Consider the following 27491-nt stretch of genomic DNA (forward strand, 5'->3'; position numbering starts at 1 on the left):
TTTCTCATGCAGCGAAAAGTAGTTTAATATTCTTTTAAACTTACAGAATTATGTAAAGGACTAATTCACATGTGGCCCAGCCATCTTATTACATATTTATATATATTTATATATAGATTTGTTTTTTCTGAATAATCTTATTCTTAGAAACCTCTATGCCATCATGAATGATCCATGGGCTCTACTATATTAGCTATTTCTGCATCCTGGCTGTCCATCTCCTCTTGGTCATCTGTTGAGGCCGATGATTGAACCTTAGGCCTCACAGATAATGATGTAGATACAGAACCTTCAGTATTACTGGGTGGAGGCACAGGAACTATAGTTGGGCCCACAGTGACGCTTCCTGGGGCACCAGTCCCAGACTTTGAAGTAGACCATTCTCCTTTCTTTGGAGAAGTGTCGGATCCTGTTAGTTGCTCTGTATTTTGATCCCTCAAGTGCTTATCCATTGAAGCCTGGATAGAAGAAACCATTTCTTGCAGTTTTTTCCTCTGGGCCTCTATTACATTGGGATCAAGCTGTCTACTATCTCTCATGGTAACTACACCAGGAGCAACCCTGATGAGTTCGCTGTCACTAGCTGTTGCAGTAAATGAGGGAGGATCGGTATATGATGCAGTGCTAGATTTGGATGGAGCTCTTGTTATCTGATTGTGTTCCGGACTACCGGAGGCTGTTCCCAGCGAGTGCCCTTTGCCTTGGAAAGCTGTTACGTTGTGATGTTGCTCAGACTTCTTCTTCACAACCCCACCGCTTCCCAGCTTCATTATCCCATGTGAGGGACTGGATTCTCGGCTTCTGGAAGATGCCTCGGCGCGTACTTGGCTTAATGCTTCTTTCACCAAGTCTTCCACTTCGGGACCAATAGGAAAATGCCCTGCCGCATCCACGCAGAGTTCCAGTCGGTCTTCAGCAGCGTTGTACACAAATGTTTTGTTAGGCAAGTAGGGAAATGTGCAATGCTTTCCATCAACCACTCCTAAAAAGAGAGGGAAACATTCAAGTGTAAGATTAACTTCATAGCAACAAAGCCCAAAAAATAAAACTTGATGTATAATAACAGTGTTCTCCAGGGCTGTGGAGTCGGGGCAATTTTGGGCACCTGGAGTCGGAGTCGTGGTTTCGTAAACTGAGGAGTCGGAGTCGGATGATTTTTGTACAAAATCCACAGCCCTGTTAAGTATTAGACTAAGGAGTCGGAGTCGAGGAGTCGGAGCCATTTTGGGTACCTGGAGTTGGAGTTGTGTTTTCATAAACCGAGGAGTCTGAGTCGGAAGATTTTTGTACCGACTCCACAGCCCTAGTGTTCTCCCCAGGCTCTTTTAGCCGGGTGCCCCACCCGTCTAGTTTTGATGAGCACCCAGCAGTCACCAGCTCACCTACTATTCTGTAAGCAGAGTTGCTCACAGAAGCACTGGCCCTGCATTTTATCATCTCGCCCCATCCCACTACTTTTTCATGCCACCCGGATGGAAAAAAATTCTGGGGAGAACACTGAATATGCGCAGTTACATTTCAGTTACACACAAATTTGGTTTCTAATATCATCATCCTTCCATGATTTTAGGATACATGCTTATGTGAATCTTTAATGTGACCAGGAACCCATCAGGCCAATAAAAGTAACAAAACTAAAAACACAGCTTATGCAAGAGCCAATTCTAAGACTCAAATATTGTGCATCTGGGGATACTTCAACCTGGTGGACACAGTGCACTGAGGACTTTCATTTAAAACTAAGCAGCAACCATTGGAGTCAATACTCGAAAGATTCAAGCAGGGACTTTTGCACATATTACTGAATGACAGAATGTTGTGGCCGGCAGGCCAGCAAGATCCCCCCCCCCCCCCCCCCCCTCACTTTAGGTTAGTACAAAAATTAATATTTTGCTTTTGTAAAACGTACTGCCAAAATGAAATAAAGTCACACAGAAACATTTCCGCTAATGCATAAAACCAGTTGAAAAGTTTTTAGCGGTTTCAGTCTATCATTGCAAATTAGCAAAGGTTGTTCCTAAAAAAGTCACAAGACCTAAGATAACTTCCATGATTAGGGGGTCCAGAAATGTCCTAACGTTAGGCTTTGTTAATAGAAAAAGTAAATAATAGTTCATACATAAGCTGCTGACCAGTGCCGCAGCTGTCCCAACCTGACTGCTGCCTTCTCTCCCCTCAACACAATACTCAGAAAAGCTGGGGCCTGATGCAATTCCAAGAAATAATAAAACAATTTACTGTGTGGTACCTGTAGCAATGTACAAACTGGTAACAAGGAAGTTGCAGATATTAGAAGGCATGCATATAAAAAAAAAGGGCAAGGAAATTTGAGCATGGGGTAAAGCTGAAAGACAGCTCACCCTAATCTTGCAAATTTCCCAGCTAATTTCAAAACTATTCCCCTACTGATAACCTAATGGATTAGAGAGAGACGTAATTCAAGCTCCAGCTGTTGCTGGTGGCAAATTATGCTGTTTATATTATAATTTGGGCTCCAGCTATTCCCAATGCACAAATTACTCAGCGAGCGCCACTACAGCTGTAATTCACATTATGGCCAATGGCGGCGCCCACATTACCTGTCTTGATCAGAAGATGCCATTAGTTATCTGTATTTCAAATCCCATAAAATGTCCTTTGTGCCAAGATGACATTTTTTAACCACTTAACGACCAGCCAACGCCGATAGGCGGCGGCTGGTCGAATGTGGTTGTCTATGGAAACGGACGCTCGTCCGTTTCCTGTCAGTTCACGGCGGGGTGCTCCGCAAACAGCCTGCGAGCCTCCGATCGCGGCTCGCAGGCTAAATGTAAACACCCGGGGAAGTACTCCCCGGTGTTTACATGTTACAGCGCTGCTGTCACAGCAGCGCCGTAAAGGAGATCGGCGATCCCCGGCCTCTGATTGGCCGGGGATCGCCGGCATCCGATAGGCTGAAGCCTATCTGAGGAGGTACAGGACGGATCGCTGTCCAGTACCGCCTATAGTGAGGCGGGGAGGGAGGGAAGGAGAGGGGAATATCACTGCGGAGGGGGGCTAGGCACAAGGCAGCGGCGGCGATCAGACCCCCCCAGCAGGACATACCCCTAGTGGGAAAAAAAGGAAGGGGGGGGGGGGTCTGGTCGCCGCCCTGCCTGCCACCTGATCTGTGCTGGGGGCTGAAGAGCCTACCCAGTACAGATCATTGCAAATTCAGCCGGTCCTCAAGTGGATAATGGCTTTCTCTTTCTGCAAACTACAAACCAATGAGCACCACACAGAGGGAGAAGACTGACTTCTAAAGACCGGTGCAAATCATACCTATCCTGATGCCATGTTCTCATCCTCTTGATCCAGTTCCTCCGAGTTGAGGGGAGAAGATAAAATACTCGGAAATTGATTATTACCTGCTCTCACAGTTAAGTGTACCTGAGACAGGGGATATACATATCTGGGGCTTACTCCAGCCGCCTCCGGCCTGATCACTCCCACGCTGCCGTCCTCCGGTGCCAGGAGCGTTCTGCACCTACACAGTACTACTGCGCATGCGCAGAACACTCCTGGCAACGGGAGCATGACATGGGAGCGCACACAGCCTGACTGCGCCGACTGGCCCCGAATGGACAACTTACTAGTGCCAGTTACGGAGGCTCCAGGCACCAGAGGACGGCGACGTGGGAGCGATCAGGCCAGAGGGGGCCTTGAGGAGGCCCCAGGCATGGGGATCTCACGTTTACTTTCAATTACAAATGAAGAGGGATTCTATTATACTTGCATGGGACTTTTCCAGCAACCCATAGCCTTACAGGTCCATCAGTTTCCTCCCAGGCTTCTCTGTTGTGCCACTGTGCTGAAGGCATGCCGCCTGAACCAGCCATAGGCTACTGTGCATACGCATCCCCAGCCAAGCGCCTCCTCAATTATGCTCCCGTGGCTGTAACCAATCTGCGCATGTGCAATTGTAAAGACAAACTGCTCAGAATACTCCTGGCCACAGGAGCGCTATCAAGTAGGCTTTGATGATCCTCAGGAGGGGCACAGCAGAACAACGGAGCGGACTGGGAGGAAACCGAGAGACCTGTGAGGCTACGGGGGCTGGAAGAAGACACACGTAAGTAAACTAGAGCTTGCACCCCCCTCTCAGCTTGATTTTAATGATGGTTGCTCTTTAAAAACCTTTATAAAAAGGGAAGCAGATCTTCTTAAATTAAGACTGTCACTACGCCTCTAATTTAGACTAATCAAAAAGAATATAATAATCACATCTTTGTTCAGCTGTCATTGGAAACTGTATAAACCTTATAAACGCAAGTGTTATTATGCCTGCAGAGAACTGTAACATTAAAGACTTGCAGTAACAGAGTAGCTTTGCTATAACAGAATCTCTTATGCCAGGACTTTGTTCTGCAGATAATGCATTATTACATTACCACTCATTTCTCTGTAGCCTGGCTAGCTCTAGCTAATCTAATAGAATAAATGGAAGATGATATAATCACCTACCCATAACAACTGCATAAGACTACTGGAGAACAAAAGAAATAGAAATATGAAATATTCTGCCCTGTAGTTTAAGCTACACAAAAATGTCATGCCATTCAGTGTAAGGGGCCAATCCAAGCACCTCAAAAGCCGCTAATTTGGTTGGGCAGCACTCTGCAGAATTTCATTCAGCTTGAGGTAGTGATAACTGATGTATGCACCACCTGACCTCAGGGGCATAGCTGACCTTAAAGGGAAGGTTCAGGGAATCTTTAAAAAAAATAAAAATCCTCATCCACTTACCTGGGGCTTCCTCCAGCCCGTGGCAGGCAGGAGGTGCCCTCGGCGCCGCTCCGCAGGCTGCCGGTGGCCGACCCGACCTGGCCAGGCCGGCGGCCAGGACGGGCTCCTTCCGCGTTCCAAAATGCGCTTCACGGCGGCGCGCTGACGTCATCGGACGTCCTCCGGGCTTTACTGCGCAGGCTCGGACGTCCTCCGGGCTTTACTGCGCAGGCTCAGAACTACTGAGCCTGCGCAGTAAAGCCCGGAGGACGTCCGATGACTTCAGCGCGCCGCCGTGAGGCGCATTTTGGAACGCGGAAGGAGCCCGACCTGGCCGCCGGCCTGGCCAGGTCGGGTCGGCCACCGGCAGCCTGCGGAGCGGCGCCAAGGGCACCTCCTGCCTGCCACGGGCTGGAGGAAGCCCCAGGTAAGTGGATGAGGATTTTTATTTTTTTTAAAGATTCCCTGAACCTTCCCTTTAAAGGGAATATATTTAAAGAGGAACTGTAACGAGAAAACGGCCCCTGGGGGGTACTCACCTCGGGTGGGGGAAGCCTCAGGATCCTAATGAGGCTTCCCACGCCGTCCTGCGTCCCTCGGGGGTCTCGCTGTAGCCCTCCGTGCAGCGGTGACGCAATATTTACCTTCCTGGCTCCTGCGCAGGCGCTCTGATGCCTCTCGGCGCCGAAGTAGGCGGAAATACCCGATCACCGTCGGGTCTGCTCTACTGCGCAGGCGCAAGTTTCCGGCGCCTGCGCAGTAGAGCGGACCCGACGGAGATCGGGTATTTCCGTCTATTTCCGTGCCGAAAGTCGCCACAGCGCCCCCGCTGGAGCCAGCAAAGGTAAATATTGCACTGACAGTCGGCACAGTCGCCGGCTGTTCGGAGGGCTGTAGCGAGACCCCCGTGGGACAGAGGACGGCGTGGGAAGCCTCATTAGGATCCGGAGGCTTCCCCCACCCGAGGTGAGTACCCCCCAGGGGATCTTTTTAATGTTACAGAGTCTCTTTAAGTGTTAATATCAGTTCTAACAGACAGGAAAAAAATATTAAAAAAGCACAGGAACTTTTTCCCTTAAAGGATACATCCGAGCTATCTACTTACCTGGGACTTATTCCAGCCCCTGGCAGCTAATATGTCCCTCGCCACAGTTCCGGTGTCCCCTCTGTTGTAGATGCCGACCTTACCAGATCAGTGTCTACTGCGCTTGCGCGAGTACCGCTCAAGATCGCGCCCAGGTGGTCTGGAGTGTTTTGCGCAGAACTACTGCACAAGCGCAGAACACTCCAGATCACGTGAGCGGCGCTTGCACAGGCGCAGTAGATGCCAACCTGGTGAGGTCAGCATCTCCCATCCGAGGGAATCCCAGGACAATGGAGCTGTGGTGAGCGACATATCGGCTGCCAGGGGCTGGAGGAAGCCCCAGGTAAGCAGATCTCAGATTAGATGTATCCTTTAAATGCAAGATTTTCTTAAATGGAATCAGCATACCCATGTTCTTCTTCATTATATTGTAAAAGACGCCCCCCTGCTGGAACAGATGTGGAAGTCCTTTAGCATAAGACCAAACATCCTCTCCTGCAAGAGAAAAACACAAAGGATGAGTTAACCGAACACTATTCCATGTGCACAGACAGGCAATATGAAGGCTGTCATCTTTATCCAATATAATACAATGCTGCACAGCTGTTCATGAGTCAAATAACTGGAACAAGCATGCAGCCAGTGGGATCAGGACACAGGATCTGCATACTTGTGTGTCAGTGTCTCAGGAAATATTAGAGACCATCTTAACATGAACCCGAGGTAAGAGTGATATGGAGGCTGACATATTTGTGTCCTTTTAAACACTAGTTGCCCGGCAGCTCTGCTGATCTATTTGGCTGCAATAGTGTCTGAAGTACACCAGAAACAAGCTTGCAGCTAATCTAGTCAGTTCTGACAATATTATCAGAAACACCTGATCTGCTGCATGCTTGTTCAAGGTCTATGCCTTAAAGTATTAAAGGCAGAGGATCAGCAGGGCTGCCAGGCAACTGATATTGGTGAAAAAAAATAAATAAACCTGGCAGCCTCCACATCACTCTCACCTCGGGTTCACTTTAAGAACAAACTGAAAAAGGGAAATTCTTCAAGCAAACATGTTGATTAGTGTAAATTCTAAGCATAAACTTTGCAATGCTGGGAATACACAATGAGTTTTTTAGTAAATAGATGGCTCGACAGATAATTTCCGACAGTCCAATCTGATTTCGATATTTTTTTTCTGATCGATTTTCTCATAGAAGTGAATGGAAATCGATCAGAAAAATGATCTGAAAATCAATCAGCCAGTAAATCATTGTGTTTTCCCAGCATAAGGGATGTTTTCTAGTTGAAAACCCCACTGTGTAAGCTCTGCTTGAATGCAGCTGTACACCAACCCATCCTGACCTCAGACCTTTCCTTCCTAAGTTGTTTCTTGTTTGTACATTGAAGAAGCTTTACTTCCAGTAAACTACATGCCCACTTCTGCAGAGGACCCACGTGGGCCCCAATTCTCTTTCATCCCATATACAAAATTAAAGGACCACTATTGCGAAAATCGTAAAATGTAAAATAAATGTAAACACATGCAAATAAAAAGTACATTTCTTCCAGGGTAAAATGAGCCATAAATGAATTTTCTCCTATGTTTCTGTCACTTACAGTAGGCAGTAGAAATCTAACATTACCTACAGGTTTTGGACTAGTCCATCTCTTCTTAGGGGATTCTCAGCATGGCCTTTATTCTTTATGAAGACGCTCCTTGAAAAATATTTATAAAAAGATGCTGGCCAGCCTTCCTGTACACTTTTTTGGGCAGTTGGACGGAGCAACTGCCTTTCGCTTAGTGCTTTTTAAACTAAACAAAACCATGAGAATCCCATGTGAGGAGATGGGCTAGTCCAAAACCTGTCTGTTCTGTCAGATTTCTGCTACCTGCTGTAAGTGACATCAACATAGGAGAAAAGTAATTTATGGCTCATTGTACTCTGGAAGAATTGTACTTATCTGTATGTGTTTAAATGCATTTTAAATTTTACTATTTTCGTGATAGTGGTCCTTTATTTTCTTGCCAGACTAAAGAGCTATTGTATTGATCTATTTGAAAACATCTCCTGGGAGAATATTCAGAAAGAATGGATGCCTGCATATTCAGTTTACTTTTTTCCCCTATCTTAGGAGACACAGGATCACATCTGATGGACTGATCTACTATCTGAGAGAAAACTCAGCTTTAGTGCAGCGTGTAAGCACATCTGGCCTATGAGGCACACATTCTGTCCACCACTTTGCTTCATTACACGGTTTGCATTCAATTATCAACCTGATTGCTATTAGAATTGTCCTTGTTCAATTCTGGACCCAGTTGGGCTTTATAAAGCAGCAGATCAGAGAATCCATGTTGTTGCTGTAGGAGTTGGAAATATTCCTCTCTACTCCATATTCCTCTTCTAGTATGGCTGTGCCTGTGCAGCAAGCTGAAGCCACTCGTCCACAAGCGGCTCCGTGCTACTGCCCAGGCATGGCATTACTCGTGCAGGAGCAGTAAGGTCTGTACTTGTGCCTGAAGGGGAGCACAGCAGCAAAAAAAAAAAAAAAAGTCCCAGCCAGTAGGGTTTGCTTCAAAGTGTACCTGTCATGAATCAAACATAACCCCCCCCCTCCCCCAGCATAACTTTTATTAAACCCTTCCCCCACCTCCTTTATAGTTCAACAATCCATAACTCATGTCTCCCCCATAGTAAATGGGTAAAAATAACCCTATCCCAACCCCACACTGAACAAATGACAGTAACCAGTAACATTACTACAAAAAAGTATTCTTGGCCTGGTGAGGTTGGAGTTTGATGGGGTAAGAGAGGGGTGACGCCACAAGTTTCTGCACTGGGTGACACCAACCCTGGTGATGCCTCTGTTTATGAAACCACCGATTCCGACTCCAGGCACCCAAAACTGCTCCGATTCAGACTCCACACCCCTGGTTGAAAACCTTAATTAAATGCGACCAAGGAGGCACACAGCCAACGCCGCACATGCACAGTAGTCCCTGACTACCAGGGATGACTGCAGGAGAACAGATGGGAGCGGATGCAAACTGAGGAAGTCCGTGGGCTACAGGGGGCTAGAGGTAGCTGCAGGTAAGTATAAAACCTTATGTTGTCTGTCTCAGGTTTCCTTTAAAAACATTACAATTATCCATTGCTAACAGCAGAAATATGAAGTACTGCCGTACTTTGGTTTTGGCTACTTGGCTCCTGGAACTCGTCCAGCCCAGGCTACAGCCACAACTGCTAATCTGCAGACCTAAATCTAAAGGGCTGTAAATGGAAAGATCCCCCTTTTCCACTGGTTCTGCCTTTGATTCTTGAAGCCTGCAGCGCAGTTTCCAGAACGGTATCATTTTTTAATGAAATACTGGGAGCTGGTAGACAGATAATGGCACATTAGAATGATGGATTACTCAACATAAAACTGAACAGTCATCATCAGGACTCTTAATAGGTTTGAGTTCTAAACACTTTTCATGTCTGTACTACTGTTTACAATGTTTGTATTGAGCAGACGTGGACAGAACAGTTTTGCATAAAATGTCAATAATCCAAGTCAGAAATGCTGAGCAGATCCTTAGTGAGCTCAAGAACCAAAAGTCTGTTGATGTAGCGTTTCTAGGCATAAGCAAAAGTCTCTGTAAATGTGAAAAGCCATGCAAAACTAAAGCCATAGAAAGCAACTCGGCATACAGCAAAGTCATGGGAAAAGCAACATTTAACATACTATTGCTGGAAAATCAAATTGGTTTGTAGATGTGACGCATCAGGCTTCTTTAACGCAGGAGGCTGAAGGCGGTGAAGCCACCACCACTCAACTGCTCCTGTGCACGTGTCTATATGTATGTATGTATGTATGTAATGTATGTATGCACAGAGTGAGTGAGCGAGTGTGAGTGTCCTCTATAATAAAACCCATGTCCCTGCTTTTTGCTACTGCGCATATGCGCAGCACGGACCCAGCCTCACAGAGACAGGAGGACAGGGCCAGGCGGGCGTGTGAGCGAGAGGCCGTGTGTGTGCCAGGTGTGTGCACGCCTGAGCAGTACATGTGGCAATACACACACATACTGTAGGGTCGGTGCTCCAAAATAGCCTACATCGTCAAAGTAACCTACATTGCCATTTCCATTCCAATTTTTCAGCTAACACCACCACCCTCCGAGTGCCTAACACTATCACCCCTACTAATGCTTAACACCAACCTACCACTTCCAGTGTCTAACACTAATCTTCCCTCTTCTAGTGCTTAACACTAACCTACTACTTCTAGTACCTAACATTAACCTACCACTTCTAATGCCTAACACTAACCTACTACTTCTAGTACCTAACATTAACCTACCACTTCTAATGCCTAACACTAACCTACCACTTCTAGTGCCTAACACTAATCTTCCCTCTTCTAGTGCTTAACACTAACCTACTACTTCTAGTACCTAACATTAACCTACCACTTCTAATGCCTAACACTAACCTACTACTTCTAGTACCTAACATTAACCTACCACTTCTAATGCCTAACACTAACCTACCACTTCTAGTGCCTAACACTAATCTTCCCCCTTCTAGTGCCTAACACTAACCTACCACTTCTAGTGCCTAACACTAAACACTAACCTACCACTTCTAGTGCCTAACACTAATCTTCCCCCTTCTAGTGCCTAACACTAACCTACCACTTCTGGTGCCTAACACTAATCTTCCCTCTTCTAATGCCTAACACTAACCCAACCCCTTTTACCTAATCTCGTAGGCTGGTTCAAAGCATAGGCTAGCACATTGGGGCACTGGTTCAGACAAACCGGCTCCCAGCATTCATGCATATCGTTTAGCACCGCGATACACTGTGCCCTGCACTGAAATGAATGGGAGCGTTCATCTTAACATGTTTATAAAATACATGTCACCGCTGTCAAACGAATTTTCCGAGACGCTGCAAGTACCTTCTAGCATAGGCCGTTTTTGCTGTTCTGCAGACCCCAGAGCCTGTTAGCTTCCCGTTACAAGAGCTGGGATCTTTCTTTCTTATGACTACAGATTCTTACACAGATACAATTTATAGCGATGGCGAGTGATATGTAAATTAATTTAAATTGAATGTAATTTGTAAGCTCATTTGTAAACACAGGATGTTAACAATATGTCTGCTTCCATGAAAGCAGGAAGTAGACAAACTGCAGATTTATTGCAGGATTTGTATCAGCTGTAACAAATAAATATTTTTTTGTTTAAAGGTTATTATGCTGTTGCTTGTCTTAGTGCAGAGGACGTTCTGAGATCAGGCCCACTTTAAGACTTTGAAATAACAGCAGCTCTGTCATGGACAAAAATAAAGAACTAAAATGCAAAATGTCATTAAAATTTCCCTTTTATTTATAGCCACCAACTGTTCCTCATTATTTCTGAAGTACAGCAAGATAGCAGAAATGGAAATTGAAGAGATGATAAATATCTAATGGAAGAGTCAGAATTATACTGACTGCAAATTCATGGTAGAGACTAGAGAATGAATCAACATCTTTTTATCAGTAAGCATCATCTGGCCTTGTGCTAGACACAGGAGGAGTCACCATTTCACCCAGGCAGCCTGCAGATATAGTGTAATACAGTGTGGAACTAATATTCAGCCCGCAGGTCAAGATCTAGTCGCACACTTATCTCACCCAAAGCCATACAAGTCTCACTGTATTAGAGCCTTTTTCCACTACCCTGCGATTTGATTCCAATCACAAAACGCAAGGTATATTAAACTAATGGAAACTGCAGGAGAAATTTCTATTAGTGCGATCCGATTTTGGTCCAAACGCAATCGTCGTCCTGCCGCGTTTTGAGTATACTATACTGAGTATAGTAGCTCAATCACAATCGCATGGTGGAAATTGAATCGCGATCACATTTCATAGTGGAAAAGAGCCCTTACTCTTCAGTGTCACAATTGACAGATCAGTGTGGAAGTGTCACTCTGCAGCAAACTATACACACAAGGGACCAGCCTGGCAAATTCTCTCTGCATGTCCCTAAAAGGTGGGTACACATGTCAGATAAAAGTCTTTGGAAAATGAAAGATCACAGACCAATTTTACCCCCTTCCATGTAGTATGAGAGCCATACCTACAGTCTATTCTATGAAGCTGAACTCCCCATCAGATAAAAATCTTTGCAAGACCCTGCACACAAATATGCTGAATACATGCAACAGATCAGTATCTGCAAAAGATCAGTTCCTGCAAAATATCCGTTCCTGCAAATTGCATTCAAAGTCTATATCTGCAGATCTCATACACACCTTGTATAACGGACAATTATCTGCAGATCAGATCCACCAGGTTGGATCTTCAGATCTGCAGATGATGGTCCATTAAACAAGGTGTGTATGAGGATCTGCAGATATCATAGGCTTTGAATGCATTTTGCAGGAATGGATCTTTTGCAGGAACTGATCTGTTGCAGATACTGATCTGTTGAATGTGTACAGCGTCTTTGTGTGCAGCATCTTGCAAAGATTTCTATCTGATGGGGAGTTCAGCTCAATAGAATAGACTGTGTAGGTGTGGCTCTCATACTACATGGAAGGGGGTAAAATTGGTCTGTGATCTTTCATTTTCCAAAGACTATGGTCTGATGTGTGTATGCACCCAAACACAACAAGCCACCGAGGACACAAACATCTCTAGGGCTGGGCCAGCGGGTAAATCAGCCAATTCTCAAGGAACTTTCAAGAAAGTTGGTCTCCGACATCTTTGTTTCTGCAATAACTTATATGCAATCTTTAGAATAGCAGAGAGAATTTTTTTTTAAACCGTTAGCATAATACTTTCTGGTTTTATGGGAAAGGATTTTCCACTCTTTTCTGGATCTATCCATACAGGGCACGGCGGGGCATGGGCACTGAGACTTTTAACAACACAGTCTCTGAGGGAGCAGAGCAGCTGTACACACCAGTCCCACATGGCAGTCTCTGGGGTCATGGCAGTCTCTGGGGACACAGCAGCCTCTGTGCAAGTGCTACAACATGTAATTCTAAGCACGTTACCAGGCTCCCCGGTTCAGCTCCATCCATATGCCATTCATACAGCAGCAGCTTCAAACATGAACACTGATGCAGAAATATTGTGAATTGAAAAGTTTATCTTTAATAATTTGGGATGTGTATTGCTAGCTGGGGCTAAAGCTACCTACACACTTTCTATTACTATTGCCTGCAGGCATCAGGACTAGATTCTTTGGGCAACAGTCAGAGTTACCTCTGCACAGACACATCACTAGCCTAGAGGATTGCGACCTGATTGTATACCAATGCGATGCAATGATGTTTCTACGGTATGTTCACATTGGGTGCAGTGTTATGGTTCCCGTCAAGAGTAACGCACAGTATGCTGTGCGTTTCCAGGGCAACATGTGCATTTACTGTGGGAGTGACTCTTGTACTGTATGCTTCACTGCATGGTCACACCACACGTCATTAAAGTGAACCCGAGGTGAAAATAAACTGATGATATAAACAATTGTATTTATCCTCCTACTGATAAAAATGACTTTTTTAGACATCCCAGGATTTTATTTTATATTTAAACATTTAGAAAGTAGATTGAATGTTTTGTTGTATCTGCTCAGTTGCAGTCTATTAAGTGTCCCTAAATGAAAAAACATTAACTATATTGACCCTTTTCTCTCTCCCTCTGCTCTCAGAAATATGTAGAAAAATGTAATATGTAGAAAAATGAAATATGTAGAAAAATTGCTATCAGTGATGTTTACTATATTCCTGACAAGCTCCTGACAAGACAGAAGCTGTCACTTCCATCCCTAAAAATGAACTCTTTCAGGTAGTAAAATAAAACAGCCTGGTTATTACTATGTTTAGTACTGTACATAAACATGTTTATCTCATGTCACATGTCACCTCGGGTACACTTTAACATGTGATGCGTCTATTTGACCCCTTTGCATTGCAACGCACTGTGCACAGTGTGACACTTAAATTTGTAGAGTACTTAGATAGTTTATGTAAAATGTATAGACTCACTATACACCGACAATTCTGTGTGTGTGCTTGACGTTCAGGGCCCGTTTCCACTATTGCGTTGCGAAATCGCTGCGGCAAAATTCGCATGCGGATGCGATTTTCGCATGCGTATGCATGCGAATTTACGTGCGAATTCGCATGAAAATTCGCATGGATGACGATGTATGCGAATTTAACCATGGCAATGCCGGTGTGCTTTTCCATTGATTTCATGCGAATTCGCATGAAAATTCGCATACCAAAACAGCATGCGAATTTCCTATTAAATACATTAGCGGCGATTCGCCTGCATTCCACACGCAAGTGAATTCTGATGGCTCTGCCGTGCAGAAAAATCCTGCACAGAAAAACGCACAGGAAAACTGACAAGTGGAAACAGGCCCATTTACTTGTATTGGCTATGCGAATCTGCATGCAGGAAACGCATGCAGATTCGCGATAGTGGAAACGGGCCCTCAGGGGAATAAAGAGTGGATTTGCATATTCAGCAGTGATGCATCATGGGAAACCATACTTGCTTACTAAAAGCTGCAATATTGCAAATACCTTCTGTTTCAAGAAGGAAAACTATATTTAGCAACTTTTTAAATTTGTAGTATGCAAGCAAACAAAAAAACTTTATGGATCACAAAATTACTGTACAGAAAATAGGGACCGCCTTATTTTGTGAACACTAATTTTGAACTCAACGCGTTATGCTTAAAACAAATTTAATGGACAATGGAAGTGAGAAGAATATGGAGGCTGTCGTATTTATTTCCTTTTAAACAGTACCAGTTGCCTGGCAGCCCTGCTGATCTATTTGGCTGCAGTAGTGTCTGAATAACACCAGAAACAAGCATGTGGCTAATCTTGTCAGATCTGACAATACTGTAATGCTGGGTACACACGGTACGATTTTCCATGCGGTAGATGGATCCGATTGATAAAATCTCTCATGTCCGATATTACTCCCGATCGATTCTGCGCTCGATTTCTCATTGAAGTGAAAGGAAAAAGATAAGAAAAAAACGAGCGAAGATAGGAGAATCGAGTGTAGGATCGAGTGGAAAAAAATTATCGGGTCGGAAAATCGTACCGTGTGTACCCAGCATTAGAGGCAGAGGATCAGCAGGATAGCCAGGCAACTGGTATTACTTAAAAGGAAATGAATATGGCAGCCTCCATATGCCTCTCGGTACAGTTGTCCTTTAAAGATATTGAGGTTTTTTTTCCCTTCTGGGGTTAATATGCATATGGGTGGTGTAAGCCCAAAATTCAAAATTATCTTTATATGCTTTGTTGTTCCTGAAAACCAGGATCATAGGGAGAGGAACACAGCATGAAATACAGAGGCAGAACGCTCTTCTAAATGTTTTAAGAAAATGAGTGTCGATTTGGATTTTGAACTTAAATTCTCAACCTAAACCAGAGTTTACAAACATATAATCTGCGGTGATCAGCACTGCACCTTGTCCTCTGTACAATGAGTAGTCAGCAGACAGACGTGTACATAGTGCAGCCTTTCTATAGAGGCTTATGTAACACACTTAGGAAAAAAGCCATCACAACGTCTGCAGATAAACACCAGCCTGGAGCTCTTAGCAATGTACTGCAAGGTATAAAAGCCAAGTGCAGCTGAAATCACTGCAAGCCTGAAAATAATCACAGGCAGAAACTGCTGCACAAGTCTTCTCAGCTGACTGAGGCCCAACGTGCCACAGACCTGGCCAAGCACAGCCATCTGACTGGTGCCACTACCTCACAAAATGCTAGCAAGAATAGGAACACACTATAAATACTGTATACATATCCTAACAGACTTCAAACTTCAGCATCTCTGAAAAAGAATGGATATAGAGGCTGCCATAATTTAACTTCTAAATAATACCAGTTGTCTGGCAGCCCTGCTGATCTATTTGGCTGCAGTATTGCCTGAATCACCCACCTGAAACAAACATGCAGCTAATCTTGTCAGATTTTTATCACAAACATCTGATGTACATGCTCGTTCAGGGTCTATGGGCAAAAGCACTGAAGGCAGAGGATCAGCAGGAAAGCCAGGTAACTTGTATTGTTTGGGTAATAAAATATGCCAGCCTCCATATCCCCCTCACTTCCTTTAAAATGTATGGCATTTCTAATAAATGAAATGCAGGCCAGAGCCCTAGTCATGGTCACCATGTTTTAGCTTTTGTCTTGTAATATCAAACGTTGCTATGAGTGATCCTGTCTCATTTTATTTTGGTTTATATTAAGGACAGACGTTTGCTTTCTATTTTTCTCCTGGGTTTCTGTCATCCACAGGCTCCAGCAGAGGTGGTCTTTATGGTTCCCATGGGATATGAAATGTAGCTCTCTACAAAAGAATGCAAAAAAATGCTCTTATGCAAAGAAAAAAAAAAATAATTAAAAAAAATAATAATTTTAGGCATCCCCCTCTGAGGTACACAAACTTCTGACAGGGAAGTTACTGACCACTCAGGTTTGGGCAGCTGGCTTTGTTTACCTCTGATGGCACACCCCTAGGCGTAGAATGCTATAAAAGCTACCAATGGCACCTCATGGCTGGGAAACGATGCCACACAGTTGATCTTTCTGCTTACAAGAGTCTCATATAAAGAGCATGCTATACTTCACAAAAAGTATTTGTGTTGTCCAAATATGCCCCTGCAATAATGACTTCCTGTAACAGTCATATTTGTCCATTCCCACTCCTGCCTTAAAGGGAACCTTAACTGAGAGGGATGTGGATGTTTCCTTTTAAACAATACCAGTTGCCTGGCAGCCCTGCTGGTCTCTTGAGGCTGCAGTAGTGGCTGAATCACACACCTGAAACAGTGTGTATTAAAGACACAGGACCAGCAGGAGGGTCAGGCAACTGGTATTATAATAAAAGGAAAAAATATCCATATCCTTCTCAGTTTAGGTTCCCTTTAAAGCAAGCTAATATTTCCTTCAGTTCATCTCATCTATGGCCATATTTAAATACCGGGTGTGCGGCAGTAATGGCGTTCAATTTCCCGATGACCAACGGACCCCTGGCCAGTCTCACCCCAAGTGTATGTGTAAGTGGCGAGTGTTGCAGGCTCACCTGCACACTGGTGTGACTCCTCCCCTACTCCTGTGTCTGGCGTCATTCTCCACAAAGTTCTCCCCAGGCCTTGTAGCCTAGTTTTGGGGAGTACCGGCTGTCATCTGCTCATCTCCTCCTCTGCTGTAAGCAGAGAACCGCCAGCCCTGTATTATCTCATCTCGCCCCACCCAGCTATTTTTTCATGCCACCCGGCTGAAAAAAAATTCTGGGAAAAACACTGCTCCATTGCCACCTCTGCATGTACTACATGTTTTGGTGTTATGTGCCACCGGTGCCAAATCAAAAAGGGGGTGGACACATTACATGGGGGGACGACAAGTGGAGGCAGCAGCGATAGCATGATTTCCAATGGATTTCATGAGGTAATCTACTGGGAATCTGTCTGCAGTATGTGGGCAGGCAATAGAGCCCACCCTGATCAGATTCAATCAGAGGGATCTATCTGATGGTTGATCTGGTAGCAGACCAAGAAGCATATGATAAATTGACAATCCTATAATTTGTCAATCAAGAGAAAACACTGCTCTGTGTGTATTAGCCCTTAAAGGAAATGTCAGGCAAAATAACCCCTCCCCCCCTCCACATTCTACATACCCGAGGCTTCCTCCAGCCCCTTGCTGCCGACTTATCCCTCGCAGCAGCTCCGTTCCCAGCCGCCAGCCTGGGGTCTCTGCTGGTGCAGAGGCCGACCTCGAGGTCGACCTCTACTGTGCCTGCGCCGCTGTCAATCAAGTCCACGTCGCCCGAGTGTATTGAACCAGTTAAGATCTACTGAGCCTGCGCAATACACTCCAGACAACGTGGACTTGATTAACAGAGGCACCCGCGCAGTAGACGACCTTGAGGTCAGCCTCTGCACCGGCGGGGACCGCGGGCCGGCGACTGGGAGCAGTGCTGCTGCGTGGGACACGTTGGCTGCTAGGGGCTGAAGGAAACCCTGGCTAAGTAGAGCGGTGGGGGAGGGAGGGGGGGCTGGGGAAGAGTTCTTTTTCCTGACATTTCCTTAAAAGCTAATGTGGACTTGTAGTAAAAACAAAAAATTCAGCCAGATACTTACCCAAGGAGTGGAAAGGCTCTATGTCCTATAGAGCCTTCCCATTGTTCTCACAGTCTGCTTGTTCCAGCGCTCAGTCCCCATTTGAATCCCCTGTCGCAGGAGGCGTCGGAAGCCTGAGTGCCTTCAAAGACGGGCAGCTCTGTACTGTGCTTACATATGCGCTCCCAAGACTTCTGAAGCCTCCTTCAGCAGCAGAGAGCAGTATTTGACACATTGGTCGAAAACTGCTACCAGGGGGTTCAGCACTGGAATGCGGAGACCACGAGAGGAGCAGGAAGGCTCTATAGGACAACCTTCCCTCTACTTAGGTAAGTATATGACTGTTTGTTGTTGGTTGGTTTTTTTTGTTTGTTTGTTTTTTAATAGGTTCACATTAGAGTTAATCTTTTGAAGCATATGTATCCTGAAAAGAACATTTATGAAGTTAGGGAAATCCCTCAACATAAAACTGAGCTAGTCACAAAGCAAAGTCTTCTCCAGAGATTAATTTAAGTCCAAGGTTGAGAACGGCTATAAATGACTGCTACCAAGACCTTGTCTTATTAGCTTTATGGTAGTACTTATTGGGATGATGATCTCTCACACTGACAGAGTGAGTAATATTATCATCAGCTCAGGGATATACCTATATACGGATATGATCAATGTGTTTTCTCCTGTGAAGAACAGTGCCATCAGAATGATGGAAGAATGACTATAAAAGGGCAGGTGGTGGAGAAAAAATTTGAACAAGACTTTTGGACCCACTGAGTGAAACAGAGCAAAGAACAGAGTACAAACTTCCACATGCATCCTTCTAGCACCAATCATATGTCAAAACAAACTTCAGTTCCATCAAGATTTACCCATACCCCCAACCCAAACCCCTTGTGTCACTCAGATGCCACATTGGAATCATTTTTACTTTTTCTGTGTACAGATGTACTGTATATATTCAGTTAGGCTGATTTTATCAACAGATTCAAAGAAAACAAAAGTACAACAATTGCCCAGAGCAATTCATCAGAATCCTCATTTCACTGAGCAGCTGAAACCTGACTGAGCAACTGTTCCCTTTTGTCCCACGTCTCTCTGCACCAATCATGATACATTTCCTAATGCCTGTATAAAATCCACTGCATAAGGGCTGGTTCAGACGGACGTCTGCGTAGCGTCGCGTCTGGGGGCGTTGCGGCGGCTGCGCGGTCAGGCTTTCAGTAGCCTTCGGTCGCGTCGTGATGCGGTCGCGTTTTTTTTTCCCCCGTAGGGGAACATTAGCCGTCGCGGTTGGCCGCTCCCTGGAAGCTACATGTTGCTTCCAGGGGCAGCCCGAACGCTCGCGAAAATCAGGACCCGAACGCCGCGTTCGGGTAAAAGCGCGCAAAAGCTCGGTGTAAACGCTCCCATTCACTTGAATGGGAGCGTTTACCGCAACGGTCCGAACGTTTGCGGTAAACGCTCCGCAAGCGTCCGTCTGAACCAGCCCTTACTCTACACAAGGCTTCCGGCTGAGTGAGGAAATGGGGTTAACAGCGGTTTTACTCTTAGGCTTAGTTCACATTGCAAAATGAAAATTCACTAAGCTCTTAGCGATTGCGATTTTCAGAGCGATTTTTGCACATACAAGTTGAGTTGCTCTGAAAAATGCTGTGGGAGCACCCTCAGAGTGCCACTGCACTAGCGCTCCGCTAACGAGAACAGCAAAAGCCTCTGCTAAGCACTTGGCTTTACGACAACACGAGTCCTGACAACTCCTGCGTGAAATTAAAACTTGCAAAGTACTTAGTGCCCAATTTCATGGCCAATAAAATAAAAAAAAAGTTTTATCATTCTTGCCATCAGAGATCTTAAGGGCACTTTACAATTCATCCCGCGTCACTGCACACAGCTGCACATCTCAAATATAAAACGCATTGGTATATGAAAGGTAGCAAGGTTAAAGTGAACCTCCAGACTAAAAATCTACTCAGCAGCACTGAAAAGGCTTGGCGTTTCTTTAACAGTTTCACAGCATCAGAACTTTGTTTCTCTTATACATGCCTCATTTTTAGCTGCACAGAAGAAAACTGCCCGGGCAGTTTTCCCCTTATGCTGTGCAAAGCATGATGGGATTTCTGATGTTGTTGTTCTCGTTCTGCTGTTTTGGTGAATTTTTTTTTAAATATTGAATTTGACATTTGAAGCCTAGTGCGTGCAGCTGGGAGGGGTTTTCAGGACAATGGACAGTTGGAACTGTGTCTCATGCTCCGTCACCTCCTTTCAACCAAAAAGATGGCTGCCCCATGACAAAGATGGCAGCCCCCATGAATCACAAACATTTGCCTGTTCTTTTAAAACAGGGTGGGTAAAAGATTATATTACCTATCTATTCTAATTAACATAACTAATGTAACTTAAAGAGACACTGAAGCAAAAAAAAAAATGATGATATTATGATTTGTATGTGTAGTACAGCTAAGAAATAAAACATTAAGATCAGATACATCAGTCTCATTGTTTCCAGTACAGGAAGAGTTAAGAAACTCCAGTTGTTATCTCTATGCAAAAAAGCCATTAAGCTCTACGACTTTCAAAGTCGTGGAGAGGGCTGTTTTCTGACTTTGATTATCTCAACTGTCATTGAACTATTTACTTTTTTTTCTGCCAGAGGAGAGGTCATTAGTTCACAGACTGCTCTGAAAGAATAATTTTGAATGCTGAGCGTTGTGTAATCTGAACATATTATAGAATGATGCAATTTTAGAAAGAACACTATATTCCTTAAAAAAAATAATATTGGAATATTATCTTTGCTGCTAATCTTCTAGTAATTATTCATAGTACACAACCAATTAATAATATCATATTTTTTTCGCTTCAGTGTCTCTTTAATGACAGTATGTTTGTTTAGGCTGAAGTTCCCCTTTAAACAAAAAAAAGATGAACCCCAACAGGCAAACCCCATGTGGTGCAGGAACCCCAGACTCCAACATCCAGGTAATAGATAGCAAGAAAAATGGATCCACTTGTGAGACAGGTAGGTAGGTATAAATCTACACTATTTATCAGAACAATGGAATAGCAACTCATGCGTTTCAGGTAGTAGACGAGCCCTTAATCATAACGTGGCTAGACTATCAAGGGAAGAATCATGTCATTTGGGTGCCGGAGAGCCGTGGAATTTGGTTTGCCACTATAAACTATATATGTATTGGCGTCTGATATTTAGTGTTTTCCTATAAACTATATTTTGCGCTTCTTGCTATAAACAATATTTGATAGGTTTGTGGTGAGGGGGGTGTTAAGGTTATGAGTTCATGGGGAGGGGTTTCAAGTAAAATTTAAAGTGTTCCTGAGATGAGTAAAAAAAGGCTGTATACCTGGGGCTTCCCCCTTCAGGGTGATCGGTCCCAGCCGCCTGAGAGAGCGCACTGCGCATGCGTTGACTGGCCGAAGTTACGGGACCCGGTACAAAAGACAGAGAAGACTGAGGACAGCGGCGTGGGAGCGATCAGTGTGGATGGGGCTGGAGGAAGCAATGAAGTAGATGCTAGAGCAGTCACTCTCCCAGGACTATCAGCCTGGTTCGCCGGTGCTCAATCCTTCAGTGGGTCACCACTTCCACTAAACAGAATCCAACTGCAACATTAGAAGGAGGCACTCAAAAGGCGTATAAACTTTTAGTTTATTCCTCAGGTAGCTAACACGACATGTTTCGGGGTTTCCCCCTTTCTCAAGTGTACACTTGAGAAAGGGGGAAACCCCGAAACATGTTGTGTTAGCTACCTGAGGAATAAACTAAAAGTTTATACGCCTTTTGAGTGCCTCCTTCTAATGTTGCAATCGGGGCTGGAGGAAGCCCCATGTATGTATTAAAGTTACTCCTCTCTAGTTTACTTCAAGGTTAGTCAACCGGAATGATCACTGTGATCTTTCCTGTTGACAGCTTCAAGGAAATGTGAGGTGACCTAAAACAGAAAGGTTTTACTCACCTGGGGCTTCTTTCAGCCCCTAGAAGTCTGCCAGGTCCCAATCCAAGGGTTGCCGCTGTCCCCTCTGTGGTGATCGCGACCCGCAGCCGGGTTGCGGTCGCCTGCGTTGGAACGCCGCATGCCTTTCGTGATTGCACCCCCAGCTAGAGAGCACTCTGCACTCGCGCATTTTACTTGTTCACTATACAGACTTCGTTCGATGAATCTTTCACATGTACTAGGGCTGCACGATTTTAGGGAAAAATCAAAATTGCGATTTTCCTCTCAGAAATTGCAATTTCGATTTTTCCCCGATTTTTTTTTTTCAAATGCTGGGGGGGGTGGGTTGTTCTGCACTGCCCGGTCCGCTGTCTGTAATACTTTGCTTCTGGCCCCGCTGTGCGCGGATTGGCCAGAAGCAGTGAATATGTATGAGTGTTAATGAGCGGGGGGGGGGGGGAGGGGGGGCGGATCCACTCCAGCGAGCGGCCGGGCACATCATACAGCATTACCAATCACTGGCTAGTGATGGAATGACGGCAGCGGTAGGCGGAGCTGTATGCTCTGTACAGCTCCGCCTACCACTGCTGTCATTCCATCGCTAGCCAGTGATTGGTAATGCTGTATGTGCCCGGTCGCTCGCTCGAGTGGATCCGCTCCCCGCTCATTAACACTCATACATATTCACTGCTTCTGGCCAATCCGCGCACAGTGGGGCCAGAAGCAAAGTATTACAGAGTGCGGACCGGATTGGCCAGAAGCAGTGAATATGTATGAGCGTTAATGAGCGGGGGCGGATCCACTCGAGCGAGTGGCCGGGCACATACAGCATTACCAATCACTGGCTAGCGATGGAATGACGGCAGTGGTAGGCGGAGCTGTACAGAGCATACAGCTCCGCCTACCGCTGCCGTCATTCCATCGCTAGCCAGTAATTGGTAATGCTGTATGTGCCCGGCCGTTCGCTGGAGTGGATCCGCCCCCCCCCACCTCCCGCTCATTAACACTCATGCATATTCACTGCTTCTGGCCAGTCCGCGCACAGCGGGGCCAGAAGCAAATTATTAAACAGGACCGAAAAACCGAAGGTAGTGACGATCAGCAGATCGTCTTGCCACAAACCGCGGTTTCGGTTTTAAACCGAAAAACCGTGCAGCCCTAACATGTACCCACGTCGCAAAAATAATACCTGGTCGCGCAAAGAAAAAATGTGTAGGTCACGGGAACAATCGCAGGGTGTGTACGTAGCTTTAGACTTGGCAACTACCATTCAGGAAATGCTTTTGAAAACAAAGAAAACCTTGAGAATCCCCCATGAGGAGATGGACTAGTGCAACAACTGCTTACTTTTTCGCAGTAGTGGTCCTTTTAACACTGGTTATACACACAGCAATCTAACTGTACAATCTCAGCAAGATAGACAAGTGAAGACGGCCTGATGCAGTCATTTCACGGGTCACACCTGCTTCATCAAAGGCCACGAGTAAACTTTACTTGTGGCCTCTGACAAAGCAGGTGTGACCCACGAAACAGTTGTCAGGTCGTTTGCACTTTACTGTAGGTCTGTCTTGCTGAGGATGTATGAAAGTGGTGTACACGGATTTTTCGAGGTTCATTTGATTCCATCGATTTTCTTGTTTATCTGGAGGCACAGCCACACAACTTCCCTCAGCTTCTGACCAATGGCCATCTAGTGCCAGCCAGCCTATCTCCTTTCCTTACCCTGCTTTGCAGCTGAAAGCGACATGCGGCTTTTTTTTTTTAAACTGAGTAGTAACAGCAACACTTGTAAACAGCTGAAATACATGTGGTTACAAATTCTCATTATTTTGCAAGGTGCTTACAATATGGCAGCAAAACAGCACATTAAACACCCTGTTTTGCCTTCCATGTGAAAGAACCCTTAGATTTTTAAAGATCCTGACCCTGAACAGACCTATAAAATGCCATACTGAACTTACCTGGGTCTTCCTCCAGCCCCCTGTAGTCGGTGAGGTCCTTCAGCATCCTCTGGCTCCCTCTGTTCTTTTGCTAGTAGCTTCATTGCTTGCACATAACAAAAGGTGTCAGTTGTGCACTACATCGCTGTGCAGCTAATGGAGCCACCAGCAGGAGAACGGAGGGAGCACAGAGGATGCTGTGGGATCTCACAGACTACAGGGGACTAGAGTAGGTCCCAGGTAACTTCAGTATGGCATTTTTTAGGTCTGTTCAGGGTCACTTTGAAGTGTGCCAGAGATAGTACACTGGCCATTATTTAGAATTACCTGGGGCTTCCTCCAGCCCCATGAGCACCGGGCTTCCCTTGCAGTCCACCTCGGGTCACCCGTGCAGGCACAGAATGCACCAGGGGACGGGAGCACGGCAAGGGGTGTGCGCACGGCCATGACTGCCCACATTATAGGGCGTTATAACGGCAGAACGGGGGACCCGAGGAGGATGGCGAGAGAAGCCCCAGTACTGATGGGGCTGGAGGAAGCCCCAGTTAAGTATGAATAAGCGCTAGGAAACCATCTCTGGTTACCTTTAATTTTATCTCATGTTAAATAAATGTCACTTCAGGTACTCATTACCATATGAAATACAAGAGACCAAGGAAATTTGTCTTACCCATAAGAGTTGCCAATAAACACAAGGAATACATCTCCTTGTCAATTTGGTCTTGAAGCTCCTTTGAAACAGCTTTTGCAGACATGACAGAATCCTCGTCTGAAACGGCATGATCGGAGTGCGATGAAATGTGCTGGACAGATTTTTCTTTGGCTTTCAAAATCTCCACTGTAACCCTGTCGCCATGCTGTAAAGGTACGGGTTCATTTTCCATGCCATCTTTGGGCAGCAGAAGCTCTTTTGGAGGAAATCCATAGCGAATACTCTGCAAATAAGGAGGAATATCTAACTCTTTGGCGATTCCCTCCTGAAGTTCAGAAAACGTTGTAGAGGATTTCAGTGTGAGCATGGCCTGGCGCCCATCATTGGTGGTAATCCGGATTTTCTTTTCTTTTGACAATGTTGGCGAGTAAGGTGTTCTTGTGGGAGTTGAAGGGCTGGAAGATGGGCCGTCTTTCAGACTGCCAGGAGATGCGGATCTAATTTGGCCTTTTTGCTCCTGCTTTATTTGGTCCGATTTCCGTTTCTGCATTACTGATGCTTGTTCTGTAATACTTCGCTGAAGCTTTCTTTCTGTTTTGCTCATATTTAACTCTTCTTTGTGCAAAGTTTTGGCCTTCTGACCAGTGAGAATGATTTTTGTTGGTAACTGTGAGTCAGAGTCCTGCTCCTGCTTAATATCTTCCACTCTCTGGAGATGTGCTCCATCTATGGATACTGGAGTGTAGTCACCAGGGTTTTTCTTAGCTGTCTGATGTAATATCGTGTTGACAACTTTCTGCACAAGAATTTCACTGCCAAATTCTCCTGGGAAATGTTTGGTCACCAATTTCATTGCAACATCATACACATTGCTGTTCAGGGTTGGGTCACTCTCATACTGAAACCAGTAGACTGTTTCTCTGACTACTCTGCCGTTCCACTCCAACGTAATAGGAAATGCTTCAGGTAAATTATCAAATTCTTTACCATCCCAATAATGCTTATAGCCACAGCCGCATTTGCCTCCACTGGACCTGGTGTTAGTTCTGTCTCCATCCAGATATACAATGGAGGCATCACTTTTCACTCTGCGTACAGAGTTACCACGGCACCAATTACAACTAGTTAAGTTGCTCAAATTAAAATCAGGTATTAGAACGTCATTTACAACATCATAAGAACAAACTATGTTATTTAATGGAAAACTGTAGTTTTTATCTGGCTTCAACTGACCATGAGTAGATTTTGCCAAGTTGTACAATTTCCCTCCTGGAGCCAACCACTCAGGAGGAACCAGAAGTTCAGATAAAGCACCACATATGAGGCATTTGTGAAGGCGATTTTCAGACACTGCCTTCTTGGCAGCGGCTGTAACATCTTCAGGTTGAACTCCTATGACTCCTGTTCTTCTGTAAAAGTACTGATGCACATCTGCCACCAAACTAGGATGAATACCATGCTTAGTCATAAACACTTCTTCCATGGCAGCCACCAACCTTAGCAGATATTTGTCCTGTAGACTTCTATCTCCCCCAATAACGCAACCGCCATCCTCTTCTAGTTTAATGTATTTTCTTATTAAATCCTGTGGAACCCCCCAGGCTTTGGGAAGAAGTTTTAATGGTAATTTTGGCAAGGAACCACCTTTGATACCAACTAAAGGTATGTAATGATTTCGACCTGAGCTACTCCAGGCAATGCATATTGGCTTATTGAGCTGTCCGTCTTTACCTTTGCAATTCTCCACAGGTATCAAGCCAGGAAGAAAAGTAGCAGAATAGTCCCCAGGGCTTCTCATGCCACTTAAGGAATCGAGCAAAATAATGGGACGGTGAAGAACATTAGCAAGTCCAAAAATGTGAATGTTTCTGAGACCTAAAGGAACGCCTTCAGGCGGCACAAACAGCGGATCGCACTCATTGATGATATCCTCCCATTCGGCTGCATCGATAAAGTCGTGGAAAAGGGCTTTGTACCGATCCAAGTTCTCTTTCAGGTGTTTCTTTAAATTCTCTCTTAAGGCATGCCAAAACAATTCTCTTCCCACCAGGGCCCGTGACACAGCATGCACTAAGCAGTGGCCATCTCCATCCACATGGACAGGGATAAGAGACTCATGGTGGTTATTGGCTTTTTTGATATCCTCCAGAGTGTCATGCAGGTACAACAGACTACCTGAGCGGTCCTTGCCATAGCCAATGGTGTCCACATGCTCAGGCTCGATGAGGAAGGCCCGGTCCCCCAACAGAGAGCAGTCAAACACCTCCCCCTGGTTCATGTCCCTCAGCAGCTTAGCCTTGCCAGTCTGCTTGTCCATGCCATAGCGGGCCAGGATGGGGGACAGCAGCTTGCAGTGGTAGTTGGACAGCCCCATGACTTTCACCATGTCGGTGGCTGCATTCCTGCGGGGAGGCCCGGCCACACCGAGCAGGGCGTTCCTCAGCAGGTTGTGGAGCACCACGTCCGGCTCGGTGACCTCCTCCACCTCCAGCAGCTGCCTCTGCTCGTGTCTCTGGCCGCAGTCCGTGCACTCGATGCTGGCCGAGCCCTGCGCCGGGAAGAAGAGCCGGGCCCGGCATTGCGGATCCGGGCAGGTGCCGGAGAAGATGCGGCGGTCCCTCCTCCTCTGCTGCCCCTGGGCCGGGGACTGTGGTGGCTGAGACATATCTACGGCATTCACCGTTCTCTCATCCTACTTCTCCTCACCCCCAGCAACAACAACAGCCGCTCTCCAATGCGGAAGCACAACCCCCGCTCGCCGCCAGCTGCAGCTCCGCCCCCTCCCTTTCGCTCGCTGCCGTTGACAGGAGTAACAGCCTCTTTCTCTTCCGGGATTCCTGGATGTTGTAGTTCCGACAGCGCTGTAGGGATACCTAACTGAGAACTAAAGAACTACGCACCCATCATGCATTGCGAAAGACACCCGGAAGAGCACTGTCGACGCTATCCGAGATCCTGCTGCTGATAGGTTGGGACTGGACTGGATGACAG

The 27491-nt window shown here is 45.6% G+C and overlaps 1 protein-coding gene across 1 annotated transcript; it reads right to left on the minus strand.

Moving 5' to 3' along the window:
• On the minus strand, positions 1-27298 carry VCPIP1 (valosin containing protein interacting protein 1). Its single transcript, XM_068237460.1, has 3 exons — positions 24519-27298; positions 6236-6322; positions 1-982 (listed from the first exon to the last, which is right to left on the minus strand). The coding sequence occupies exons 1-3, from the start codon at positions 27163-27165 to the stop codon at positions 162-164; spliced, it is 3555 nt and encodes a 1184-aa protein (XP_068093561.1). The 5' UTR covers positions 27166-27298; the 3' UTR covers positions 1-161.
• Between the last annotated feature and the right edge of the window lie 193 nt (positions 27299-27491).

Source organism: Hyperolius riggenbachi, chromosome 5 (genome assembly GCF_040937935.1).
Source record: "Hyperolius riggenbachi isolate aHypRig1 chromosome 5, aHypRig1.pri, whole genome shotgun sequence".
Taxonomy (NCBI): Eukaryota; Metazoa; Chordata; class Amphibia; order Anura; family Hyperoliidae; genus Hyperolius; species Hyperolius riggenbachi.